The sequence below is a fragment of the Arachis ipaensis genome, chromosome B2, assembly GCF_059453495.1.
Source record: "Arachis ipaensis isolate K30076 ecotype BB chromosome B2, ASM5945349v1, whole genome shotgun sequence".
Classification (NCBI taxonomy): Eukaryota; Viridiplantae; Streptophyta; class Magnoliopsida; order Fabales; family Fabaceae; genus Arachis; species Arachis ipaensis.
The window spans coordinates 117,524,686-117,536,715 of record NC_142437.1 but is presented as its reverse complement, the minus strand read 5'-3'; the positions used below and the strand labels follow the sequence as shown (position 1 = coordinate 117,536,715).

Below are 12,030 nucleotides of genomic sequence, written 5' to 3'. Positions count from 1 at the left end.
AGTTTTATGTACGTAATTTATAAGATGAAAATCTGATAATAAATATAAAAGACCTGTCACTGAAAGTGGTGAATGTTAGAGAGAAACAAACACTATCTAAATGAAATTACTCTGATGCCCATTCTCAATATCTAAATGAATGGAATTTTTCACTTTCAGCAAGACTACACAAATTAATCTTACCCAACCCGTGGCCAGAAGCCAGCACGTGCGTTTTCCTAAATATGACATGATATGATAATGCTTTAGTTATGAAATTTAACGTCCTCACATTACACGATTGCATATTCGTTGATGATAGGGTATTGTTAGTAGCCAACCCAATACTTCATACAACTCCAACCATTATATCTATCTCATTTGTCATTACACACAACTACCTTGTCCATATTATATTTGTTTCTTTCTTTTCATTTCCTTTCTTTTTTATTTTTATTTTTTTCCATTTGTGAAGACCGTATAATATGTCTATCATTCTCATTATTGAACCTGCATCTTGTGTAGTAGTTCTGTTCTACAGCCATGGAAGAAAAGGTAACAATCTTCACGCATTCTCGTATATTATTACTTTGTAGCCATTCCTTAGTTTACTTGAAGAAAAGGTAATGTTCCGTGTTTATATTTTATTCAGCGAAAGGCGAAAATGAAGCTGAAGGTGGACCTTCAATGTTATAAATGCCACATGAAAGTAAAGAGGGTCCTCAGCAAATTTCCTCGTGAGTTTTCACTATACATTGGTTTAATTCTCTCTCGTATTTAGTTTTGAGTTTACATACCATGCATTCTTATGGAGTAAACTTTGGTTACAACCAACACTACCCAAACCTGCCGGGACCCACCCCGCACCGGGACGGGATTTTAGGGTCGCGGGTTATTAGGCAGGGCAGAACGGAATCGGATTTAGATAATACCCGTCCCGGTATATATAATATATGTAATATATATAAAATAATTAGTAAAATAATTAATAATAGTGTATCATATTTAAATTTTTATTTTAATTTATGTTATGTATGTAATAATGGTTATATAAATTTTAAAATTTTATTTTATTTTTTAGATTTTAATAATTATAGGAGGTGGGATGGGTACCTACATGGATGGATTAAGGTTTAACTTTTTACTACTCGTAGATAAGAGACGGGTTCTATTTTTTTTTATGAGAAGAGACGGGTTCTATGCGGGTTATTGTAGGGCAGAATGAGATTAAATAGGGCAAAAACACACCTCTACTCGCCCTATTGCCACCCCTAACCAACACATTTGAATATATACCAACAAAAAATAATTAACAAAATGTAGGAAAGTAATGCAACTTTTTTTTAACTAGATGATATAAAACTCTCTTAAATAATTTTTTAACAAAGTTTATAGAGCATGACAAATAATTTCTAACTCACTAATGATTGACATGCATATATATGAGTTCTGCTGATTTTGGTAACCTGACCAAACTTTAATTTTAGACAATAAAGTTTGATGAAATGAATATGCTAGAAATTAAAGATTAAAGCAATGACAGAGTCTACAACTTAACAGTTAGTTTTTTGTAATCTTGGTCCTGGGTGGTCGTTGATGCACATTCTACTCTTCAAATACCTCTACACTTTGTTATTGCCATGATACTTGTCCCAAAAAGTTTAAATTGATGAGAGAATGTAAATAAATAATTATCTACTAACAATTCCTTTTTTAAAATGATAGAAATTCTAAAGCAAAAGTATGACGCGGAGAACGACATAGTGATCATCGAAGTGCTATGTTGCAGCCCAGAAAGGCTAGTGGACAAAATTTGTTGCCGAGGTGGTGGTGCCATCAAAAGCATTGAAATTGTGGAAGCCAAACCCAAACCTCCCCCGCCCGAGAAGCCCAAGCCGCATCCTGTTCCCCGTGCCGAGCCGGAGAAGCCTAAATCACCTCCACGACAGGATGTTGCAGCCCCGACTCAGCCAGTAAAACTCTTTGAACCGGTACCTGCTGTCTCTGTTCTTGCATACCCATCATCAGTGAGTTCTTCGCCAGCCGGGCTTTTCTATGAGGGTGGCCCAGGTGGGCTCCCGGGCTATTATGGAAGACCAATATATGATAGTTATGGTGGGAGCTGGCCTTGTTATGGGAACTGTCACTATCAACACTTTCATGAAGAAGAAGCATCACAATGTACAATTAGTTGATTACTTGGGGAACAAGTAATTGTAGCATGTGTGACATCGGTAATTAATGGATGTAAGAAAATAAACTCTTGCTTCATAATAACTTTCGCTTTGAAAATTTCTTAATATATTTTAAATTTTAAATATTTGAATATAATTGAACTGAGATGTATTGATAACATAAACCTTCACATCTAGTTACTAATGGTGAGTTTGCGAATAATCTTCTCTGATTTTTTTTTTTCTTTTTGCCCACAATATTCCCAAAGTCGACAAGTCAAGGACTAATCCGTCGCGGATTCGAGCTCCATTCGGGATTCGAACCCCCAACACTTGTTTAAGCAGACGAATAAGCTGACCACTCAACCGACTCAAGTTGGTTATCTTCCCTGATATTTTAATTGCATGACATTTAGTAGTTTTGTACTCCTTTATTCTCAAATAAAGATTTACTTTTTTAAATTTTATTTCACAAATAAGTACTGATTTAGCAAATTAGTCTAACATTAATATTTGTCTAGTCATATCCCTTATTAATTAATAATACCCTAATCAATATTGGATCAAATGATGAGAAAGTATAAATATATAAAGTAATTCAATAGAGAATGATTAATGTACTTGTCTAAACTCTCAAAGGATAATTTTGTATAGTAATTCTTAAATTTTGCAGCTTCAACATATTCCAATTATTTTTTTAATTCATGTGAAAATTTAAAAATAAATACTTAGATAAAAACAGAATATTTCATGAGATACATACTAACTTCTCATATAAACATAACATGTATAATATTAACTTCAAGAAAGATAGGTGTATTTACTATTTACATTCTTGTTATCTATTTCTAATTACATTAAGCTTCTCCATAAAGCTTGGATTGTTCTAAAAACGATATGCTAATTAGTCCCAGTGCCTGTGGAAGGCTTTGACTTCAAGACCACCATCAATATGAAGATTTATCATTGTCTTGTAAGTAACAACTTTCGTTTCATCACTCAATTCAAAATGGAAACAACCTAACAAAACTGCTGAGAATATCTTCATCTGCCTGTATGCAAACTCCTTTCCTAGACAAATCCGAGGACCTGCCTGCAAATAAAAGAAAATTCATTTCGAGTTTTCTGAATTAGCCTCAGGCCTTAATACAAGCTTGCATGCAAGATAATTTTCTTCAGAGATGCTTATAATTTCACTCAATTCTCAGTTAAAAATTGAGTAAATGCCCAAAATGGTAATTTCAAATTGCTATTCAATTTAGTCCTCGACTTTTAAAAATGACTAATTAAATCCCTGAAATTCGAAAAAGTGCATCTCCGTTAGTCCCTCGCAGAAGTGCTGTCTAAACGTTGATGATGTGGCATTCCAGCTGTATGCTGATGTGTACCAAACTTGAATTTGATTCAAATTGGTACCTGAAATTGCTTAATGATATCCAAATTAATCCATTTTCAATTATAAAACCCTAATCTCCAAATTATTGTCTTCTCTTCTTCGATCTCTCTACTGTCTTCTTCTCTTGTTCGACCTCTCCGCTATCTTCCAGTTCATATTCATCCTGAACTACAACATCAATGCACTTACCTAAAAACTATTTAATTGCAAGTTAATGTGGTTGGATTAATTTTAAATTCAACACAAATTTAAATTATATGTATCCTTGCAGGTTCGTCCATTAAGCTAAGATATGTTTTTTCACTTTAAGAAGGTAACCATTGTCATCATCTTCAAGGTCTTAATATCACTTTCCAAGTTTGTCATCCTCCAATTGAACTCATGCAAAATTTCTTGTGAAATGGGTGTTGCACAAACTGGTTCTTCACCTCCATCAGCACAACAGAAAAAGATTCCATACTACAAAGTAAAAAAACGCAGCTGAATCCAAACTCAAAGTGAAACCATCTTAACATTTTCTTTAGAGCCATAACCTTACCTCATAGTTTAGACAACCATTAAATAGCCTACCAGGATTTTCTGTCGTCGTTGAGTACTTCATCACCGTCCGAAGTCCGCAAAATTATAGAAAATGGCGTTCTTACCTCCCCTATTGCACATTCCTTTGCTGTCATAAGGTCTCCCTACAGAATTGTTCCTACTTGAGCTACTTTGGCTTCTCTCTCCACCACCCATCATCACTCATGCAGACGAGAAAACAAGATGAACTGGAAGATAGCGGAGAGGTCGAAGAAGAGAAGAAGACAGCAAAGAGGCCGAAGAAGAGAAGACAATAATTTGGAGATTAGGGTTTTATAATTGAGAATGAACTAATTTGGGTATTATTAAGCAATTTCAGGTACCAATTTGAATCAAATTCAAGTTTGGTACACATCAGCATACAACTGGAATGCCACATCATCAACGTTTAGACGGCACTTCTGCGAGGGACTAACAGAGATGCACTTTTTCGAATTTCAGGGATTTAATTGGTCATTTTTAAAAGTCGAGGACTAAATTGAATAGCGATTTGAAATTTAGGGACCATTTTGAGCATTTACTCGTTAAAAATTTATTGTTTTAAGAGTTTGTAACCAATGCAAGTCAAGTCCTTATAGTTTTAACATTTATGATCAGGTACTTATACTTCATAAATATTTTTCATTTTGGTCCCTCTAGTTTAAAAATTTTATGATCAAGTCTTATATTGGATGATAAACACTTGATCACAAAATTGTAAACTAGAGATCAAGTTAAAAACGTTTGTACAATATAAAACCTCAATTAGAAATGTTTATACTATAAGAATTTGATTAGAAACTGTTGTACAATATAAGGACTCAATCGGTTACAAACATTTAAACTATAAGGATCCAATTAAAAGTTTAAGAAAATTATAGGTCCTTCAAAGTAATTAAACCAAAATACCTGGAAAGCTGTAAATCTGAAAGGACTATCTGGCTGAAAAATGCCATTATGATCAAGCCATCTTTCTGGTCTAAATTCTTCTGCATCATCACCCCAAATGAATTTCATCCTCCCCATTGCATAAGGTTGATAAGATACCATATCTCCTTTATTTACATTGTATCCATCTGGTAATATATCATCAGCAAAGCAAATCTTTGCATCCTGCAAGTCTTACAATTTTGAGTTAACTCCTGATTTCCTCCCCGACAAAAATTTGATGAAAATGACAAACTTATCTCTTATTATTCTCTTGCTGAACAAGTTCGCACCTCGTCATTCAGAAAAAGTAGACATATTAGTCCTTCCATGCATGCATGAGTTTTATAAGGAATGACTAATATGTCACGTTTTTTCAAATGACGATGGACGAATTCTTCAGAGAAAAGATTTGAGATTTACCCTACAATCTTAAACACTGCAAATCTGTGATGATAACAATCTTGGGATTTAGAAGCAATAGATAAACTTGAAGAATATCCTTACCACTGGAACTGCAGGATAAAGTCTGAGAGTTTCAGTAATTGCTGCATGGAGATAATTCATCTTTTCAAGAGCTTCATCAGTTACATAAGACACAAACTCGGCACCACTGCTAAATGTTTTAGTTTTCGTGTTTGTTACTTCTTTCACTTCTTCTGCAGCTCTTTCTTGCACTTCAGGATACTTACACAGCATGTAAATAAACCATGCAAGTGTTGCAGCTGTTGTGTCTTTTCCAGCTATAACAAAGTTTAGAATTATGTCTCTTAAGTATGTCGAATCATATTTCTCCTGTTGCAGAAACCTTGAGAGTATGTCACCATGTTTGTTCTGCATATTCCATCCAAAGTGAGAAAATGCATAATTCATGTAAGCCTATTTGGGTTATATAAGTTTTTAGTCCTTGTAAAATTTGTGACTTGGTTTAATGTTTGGTTTTGTACCTACAATTAGTTTGTCTGCAGCAAATATTGACATGACAGTTAAAACCAAGGTTGTATTTGGTTGATGTTTTCATTTTCAGTGTTACTGTTTTCAAGATTTTTGAAGGAAAAAGTGAAAATAATAAAATCTTGTTCTCTGTTTTCGCCACCTATTTTCTTTTTTCTTCACAAAATTCTAAAAACAAAAAATACTGAAAATGAAAATGCAAACCAAACACACCCTAAGTATCTCTTGTCTCATCTTGTGGCATAGCATTTAATCTGTCACGTTAACATTTACTAACAGCAAGGACCAAAACAAATATTTAAATTTCATAGGGTTCAAAACTAAATTATTTGAAGGGGGGAAAACAAAATATCACAAACTTTACATAGATTGAAAACTTATTTAAGCTAATATATTTTCTTTTCAATTAGAGACACAACTTGTAACTAGTAAACTTACAGCAGAATCATCCTTTGAAGTCTGCAATTGCTGCATTCTTATGTTAATTAGCTTAAAGACAAAGTCGTTTAAGATTTTGGTATTCTTTCTTAAGACAGCCTCTGATCCAACATTCAGAAATTTCTTTATCTTCCAGAAGACATCGACATACCGGAATAGAGTAAGCATACTTGAAGTTTCAAAAGCATCGGCGAAGTTCTTCCCTTCTTCGCTTGATCCACACATGCTGTCAAGTTCAGTTCCAAATGCAACTTGGAATATTGAATCCAAAGTTGATTTCATGAAAAGGTCCTACATAAGATTTTGGATCAAGTTAACACCAATGACACAAGAAAAGGAAATCATATAATATGTTTTAGAGCATATAGTTTAAATTTTCAATCAGGTTCCAGTATAGGAGATGATTGGAAATTTTTGTACAACATGAAAACTTTATTGCAAACTTTTAAATTATAATGACCTAACTGAAAATAGACTAAAACTATAGGAATCTTAGAGTAATTAAACCAAGAATACGTAAACCTACTTGGATTTCCAATGTCTTGTTTGAAGTTGCAGCTTCAGACACCACATTTGCAACTTTTGCTGCATTCTTTCTGAATACAAAAATGCTGAAATCTCTTAACATCTTGGTGGAGAATTCATGACTTGATATTTTCCTCTGTTCGCGCCATTTCTCGCCATCAACAGTGAAGATTCCATCACCCAGGAAATCCCTTAAATTTTGGTAGTTGTACATTCCCTGCACCAAGATTTTGAGAATAAAAATGAAGACAATATGGCTAACTTAGTTTCATCTTTTTGATAATTGAACTGACTCAAAATAATTACATCACATAACATCTTCTATATGTACCTATTACTATTAATGCTCTTATTAACCTGCTTTTTATTAATCAGAATTCACAGTTTCCAAAATCTATGTACAAGTTTCATCAGTATTCTCCAAAGGACAATATATGAAAAAAATTCCTAAAATTGACAACCATAACAACCACATCACACCATGTCCAGATTTTGAAGGAGAAACATAAATAGAAAGAGATCATTGCTTTTTTTTTTTGGTTGCCCACGGTATCCCCCATCCCGACAGGCCAAGGACTAATCCGTCGCGGATCGGAGCTCTATTTAAGGGTCTGGCGCTGGCCAATGGGTTGCTGCATGCACAAGACATCATTGCTTTGATCATACATGAAGATGATAACAGGAAACTCAGAACCTCCTAACTGATTCAATCTTATAATTAAAATCAGCAAGAAAATAAATATGACTGTTGTCTCACCAGGAATAAAAGTGATGAAGTTTTTTATTATTTATTTATTTTTTATCCTGAATGCAGCTGAGCTAATATCCATCTACATAGTTACTTAAAGGCTTAAAAAAAGGGTCCAAATTGATATGTATGTGAAATAATATTCGCAAAGAATTTCATTTACTTCTAAAAAAATTTGGGCTAAGACCATAACAAAAGTTTTATAAGAACCACAACCATAAATCGTTTATTTAACCTATTTAACCAACCCAGTTTTAATATATCCCAAAAAACTGAAAATCAATGAATATTATTCTAGCATCTGCAAAAAGTTTGTACCTTTCCATAATTTTCAAAATGGGTTTTGAGGATATACTCCACATTGATAGGATCAGAAGTGTAAATCTCATTCCTGAATGGACTCAGCAATCTGTAAGTCTTATGCTTTCCTGCAAGATCAGTCATGTAATGATGCAGCCTATTGAAGTTCATCATTTGGTTGAACACTGTGCCACCAATTGGATGGTACTTCTTCTTCTTTCTATCTCTTCTTCTGAACAGAAATTGTGCCAACAGAAGAACTAAACCTGCAGAAAGAGATGCAAAGACATAAGGATTATGAAGAAAATCCATTTATGATGATGTGTTAGATTCAAGAGAGTTTATAGTTTAGTATAGTTCAGTTGCAAAGGTTGCAAGATGCAACTTCATTTATAGGATCCAAGGAATCAATTGATGGTGCCCTTGGACCTTGGTAACTTTCAGTAGTTGTAGTTGTGTACGACATTTTGCAAGGTATTCTGTCTTTTCTGACCATTAATAGGTTATTAGCCTAGGAATTTCAATTATTTTTCTAATCATTAAAATGAAATATTAAAACTCTTTCTTGAAACACTTCTTATTAAATAAATAACATTGTTTTTTTTTTCTTACTGAAAATAAATAACATTGTTGTACTCCTTATTAATTAGATAAACTCCGACACTTATTTAGTTGTGTTTTTAGATTTTAATTTTAATGTATTAATAATATGAAAAAATTTTACATTATTATAGATGAAAATTATTTAAATTATGAATTTAAAAATTAATTAAAATTCTAATTCCATGTAAAACTTTTACAAGATGTGTATAAAATTAAATTTATTAGTGTATTAATAGACATTAATGTGTTTATTAATATATTTTATTTTTAAAAATATTCTATAAATATTAAAATTAGTTATTAAAATAATTATTATATATTTGTGTATATTTATATATTGTTTGACTTATTTTTTTAATAAAAAATATCAGCTATCAAAATAATTAATAATGTCATAGTAAAATATTCAAAATTTTTAATAACATAACTAAATTTTTAGGATAATTTATACAATTAAATCTATATCAATAGAGTAAATTCGCTTTTTTAATGTAAATCGAATTAATTGGATTTGATTTATTGTATATGTTATATCAATAGTAAATCAAATCTAATTTGATTCTTATGTCATTTTAGAAGGCTATACTTTATATTAATTTTTTCAACATCAAAAGTTCTGGTAATAATTTTTTAGATGCTAATGAGTCAAATAATTATTTTTAATAAATTTTTAGAAATCATTTAATATTTCATTTTACATTCATAAGTTAATAAAAATGTAGATTTCTTGAAATTTTAACTAAAACACAAAAGTTGAATTTCTATTCTTATTCATTTTAATTTTTTTATATTTTATTTGAATCCAAATAAAAAATATTTTTTTATTTACATTTATATTTTAAATTTAATACTTAAAAGTAGTAAATATTAATAATATGTCTCACTACTAAATCAAATCAACTAAATTCGATTTACATGTATATGTTGTAGAAGTAGTAAATTGAATCAAGTTAATTCAATTTACTATTAAAAAAGCGTAAATCAAATTTAGTTGATTCGATTTACATAAATTTACTTTAAAATATGCATGTAAGTAATTTTATTTTAAGATATTTGTGTAATATTAATTCCTATTTGATTTGTTTGTGTAATTTATCCAAATTTTTATAAAACATAATATATATCCCTATACAGCGGTTTATTAGTGTTACTTAAATTGTGAATTTAAAAATTAATTAAAATTATAATTTTTATGTATTTTTTTATAAGGTATGTTTACAAATTATTTTTAATATATTAATAGGTACTAACTACTAACGTATTGACTAATATATTTTATTTTTAACATATTGTATAAATATTAAAATTAACTATTAAATTAATTATTATATATTTATATATTGTTTAATTTATTTTTTCAATAAAAAGAATCGGTTACTAAAATAATTAATAGTGTCATCATAAAATAATCAAACTTTTTAGCAATATAATTAAATTTTTTATAAACAAAAAATATATCCTTATACAGGGGTTTATTAGTGTTCTTTTTGCATATAGATTTTTTTTATGTAATAATAATAATAATAATAATAATAATAATAATAATAATAATAATAATAATAATTGAGATACCAAGTACATTATAACGCTAAACCTTTTTTTTATATTTTCTTAGTAAGTTTGATAAGAATAATATTTTTTTTTCTTTGCTTAATAATTAAAAGGCGTTGATCCATAGACATCAAAAAATTTATAAACCGAATTATTAGCCCCAACCAAAGCACTACTTTTCATTAGAGTTTCTTCGGATAATGTTAACGTTCTAGATGTTCTCCAATGTATGCTTTATGCAGTATTTGAAGAAACAGTATAATAAACAACTATATTATACATACATCAAAATTAATCATTAATATAAAATATATATTAAAAATAATTTAAATTAAATTATATATATTTTTATATATAAATATCTTATTAATAATTAATTTTTTAATATATAAATAATATTTTTTTATAATAAACCAGGTAGCAATAAAGTGTGTAGATATTTTAACAATGGAGATTCCCCACTTAACCTTACATACAGCTCATCTTGGATAATGATCGTGTTTGGATATATGTCCCTTTTATTGAATCCATCTCTTCAGGATTCTACCAAAAATAATGCTATTCTGATCCTTTCTCTAAACAGTTATTTAATCTAATACAAAAATCTAACTCTAAATCATAAATACATATCGTTTATGGCTATTATTTACAGCAAAGTTACCTTGTATATAAACTTAGACTTCAATTAGATGAGCTGTTTCAACAATTCCTTCATTCTTTCTTTCTTTCTTTCTTTTAGATTTTAGTTTCTTTCATACGTTAGCTATCCATCCGACGAACAAATTATTTATAAGAGGTAAAATACTAAATTACTGTCATGTATTTAGGTGTAATCCTATTTTAATTTTAAAATTTAAAATATCTTATTTGAATTTAAAAATTTTTTTATTAGTTTTAATGTAGTTTTACCGTGAGATTAAAGTCAAATAATTAACGAAATATTTTACATGACAGTTGTACAAAAACAAAGTCGATAACTTGAAGAATAAGTACAAGTTCGAAAGACACAAAATTAACTGTGGATGCATCAATACATTTATTTATCATTCTCTTTAATTCTATAGAAAATATTTCATTTAAATTATAAGAAAAATGATAAATAAATGTATTGATGCATCCACAGTTAATTTTGTGTCTCTAGATCTTGTACTCATTTTCCAGATTATTGATCTTGTTTGTCATGTAGGATATTTTGTTAATTATTTAACTTTGACTTCACGATGAAAAAACTAAATAAAATTTTTTTGGATTTAAATAAGATACTTTAAACTTTAACGACCAAAATAAGATTATGCCTAAATATAGCAGACCAATTTAATACTTTATCCTATTTATTAGTTGACATACAATAATTAAATGAAATACAATTTAGTACTTTTTATAATTTATGAAAAAAATTCAAAAATTAATAATTTTAATTTATATTGACTAAGATTTTTAATCAACAACCCAATATTTTTAACTTAATAATTCAACATAACTTTTTTAATCAATATTTTAAATATTATTAATTGTTAGTCAAAAATCATATATTATACTAATTTTGTAGCATTGTTCATAATTAATTTTTATTTTTTTTATAATATTTTTTTTGAGGTCTTTAATTTTCTTAATAAGTAAGATTATAAAATGGGCTAAATAAACTTATCTATCCATCAAAATAAAATGGAGGAGACAATGAAAAATTTGACCAAATTATATCTTCAACAAGTATAACATAGCAATTAAGAGGAGTAAATCCCTAAAACAGTCTTTTAGATTGGGCCGTGCATCAATGTTGCCCCTCAGTTTTAAAATACTCTAAATGCACCTTTCAATTTGAACTCCGTGCGAAATCCTGGTCCTTCCACCCAATTCCGGCATGACTTAGCAGCCAG

At 29.7% G+C, this 12,030-nt stretch overlaps 2 protein-coding genes across 4 annotated transcripts; one reads left to right on the top strand and one right to left on the bottom strand.

Annotated features, from left to right (window-relative positions):
• The first annotated feature begins 334 nt into the window (after positions 1-334).
• On the top strand, positions 335-2,310 carry LOC107628550 (uncharacterized). Its single transcript, XM_016331187.3, has 3 exons — positions 335-534; positions 632-716; positions 1,705-2,310. The coding sequence occupies exons 1-3, from the start codon at positions 523-525 to the stop codon at positions 2,172-2,174; spliced, it is 567 nt and encodes a 188-aa protein (XP_016186673.1). The 5' UTR covers positions 335-522; the 3' UTR covers positions 2,175-2,310.
• Positions 2,311-2,916: 606 nt separating this feature from the next.
• Positions 2,917-8,480, bottom strand: LOC107625998 (cytochrome P450 704C1). Of its 3 annotated transcripts, XM_021116357.2 has the most exons (7): positions 8,018-8,158; positions 7,432-7,583; positions 6,953-7,168; positions 6,427-6,717; positions 5,542-5,868; positions 5,017-5,220; positions 2,917-3,246 (listed from the first exon to the last, which is right to left on the bottom strand). In XM_021116357.2, the coding sequence occupies exons 2-7, from the start codon at positions 7,456-7,458 to the stop codon at positions 3,058-3,060; spliced, it is 1,254 nt and encodes a 417-aa protein (XP_020972016.1). In that variant the 5' UTR covers positions 7,459-7,583; positions 8,018-8,158; the 3' UTR covers positions 2,917-3,057. The 3 variants fall into 3 exon arrangements, with proteins under 3 accessions (XP_020972016.1, XP_016184244.1, XP_020972015.1); XM_016328758.3 differs by lacking the exon at positions 7,432-7,583 and having other exon boundaries at positions 8,018-8,480; XM_021116356.2 differs by lacking the exons at positions 2,917-3,246; positions 7,432-7,583 and adding an exon at positions 3,273-4,316 and having other exon boundaries at positions 8,018-8,466.
• Between the last annotated feature and the right edge of the window lie 3,550 nt (positions 8,481-12,030).

What these genes read in the sequence shown, in the direction of transcription:
- LOC107628550 (XM_016331187.3), top strand. An exon ending in GGTCCTCAGCAAATTTCCTC is followed by an intron (nt 717 to 1,704) that starts GTGAGTTTTCAC and finishes TTAAAATGATAG; the next exon opens with AAATTCTAAAGCAAAAGTAT.
- LOC107625998 (XM_016328758.3), bottom strand. Translation starts at nt 8,311, where the DNA reads ATGGATTTTCTTCATAATCCTTATGTCTTTGCATCTCTTTCTGCAGGT. An exon ending in TTTATCCTGCAGTTCCAGTG is followed by an intron (nt 5,221 to 5,541) that starts GTAAGGATATTC and finishes TAAGACTTGCAG; the next exon opens with GATGCAAAGATTTGCTTTGC. An exon ending in TCAGATTTACAGCTTTCCAG is followed by an intron (nt 3,247 to 5,016) that starts GTATTTTGGTTT and finishes TTTTATTTGCAG; the next exon opens with GCAGGTCCTCGGATTTGTCT.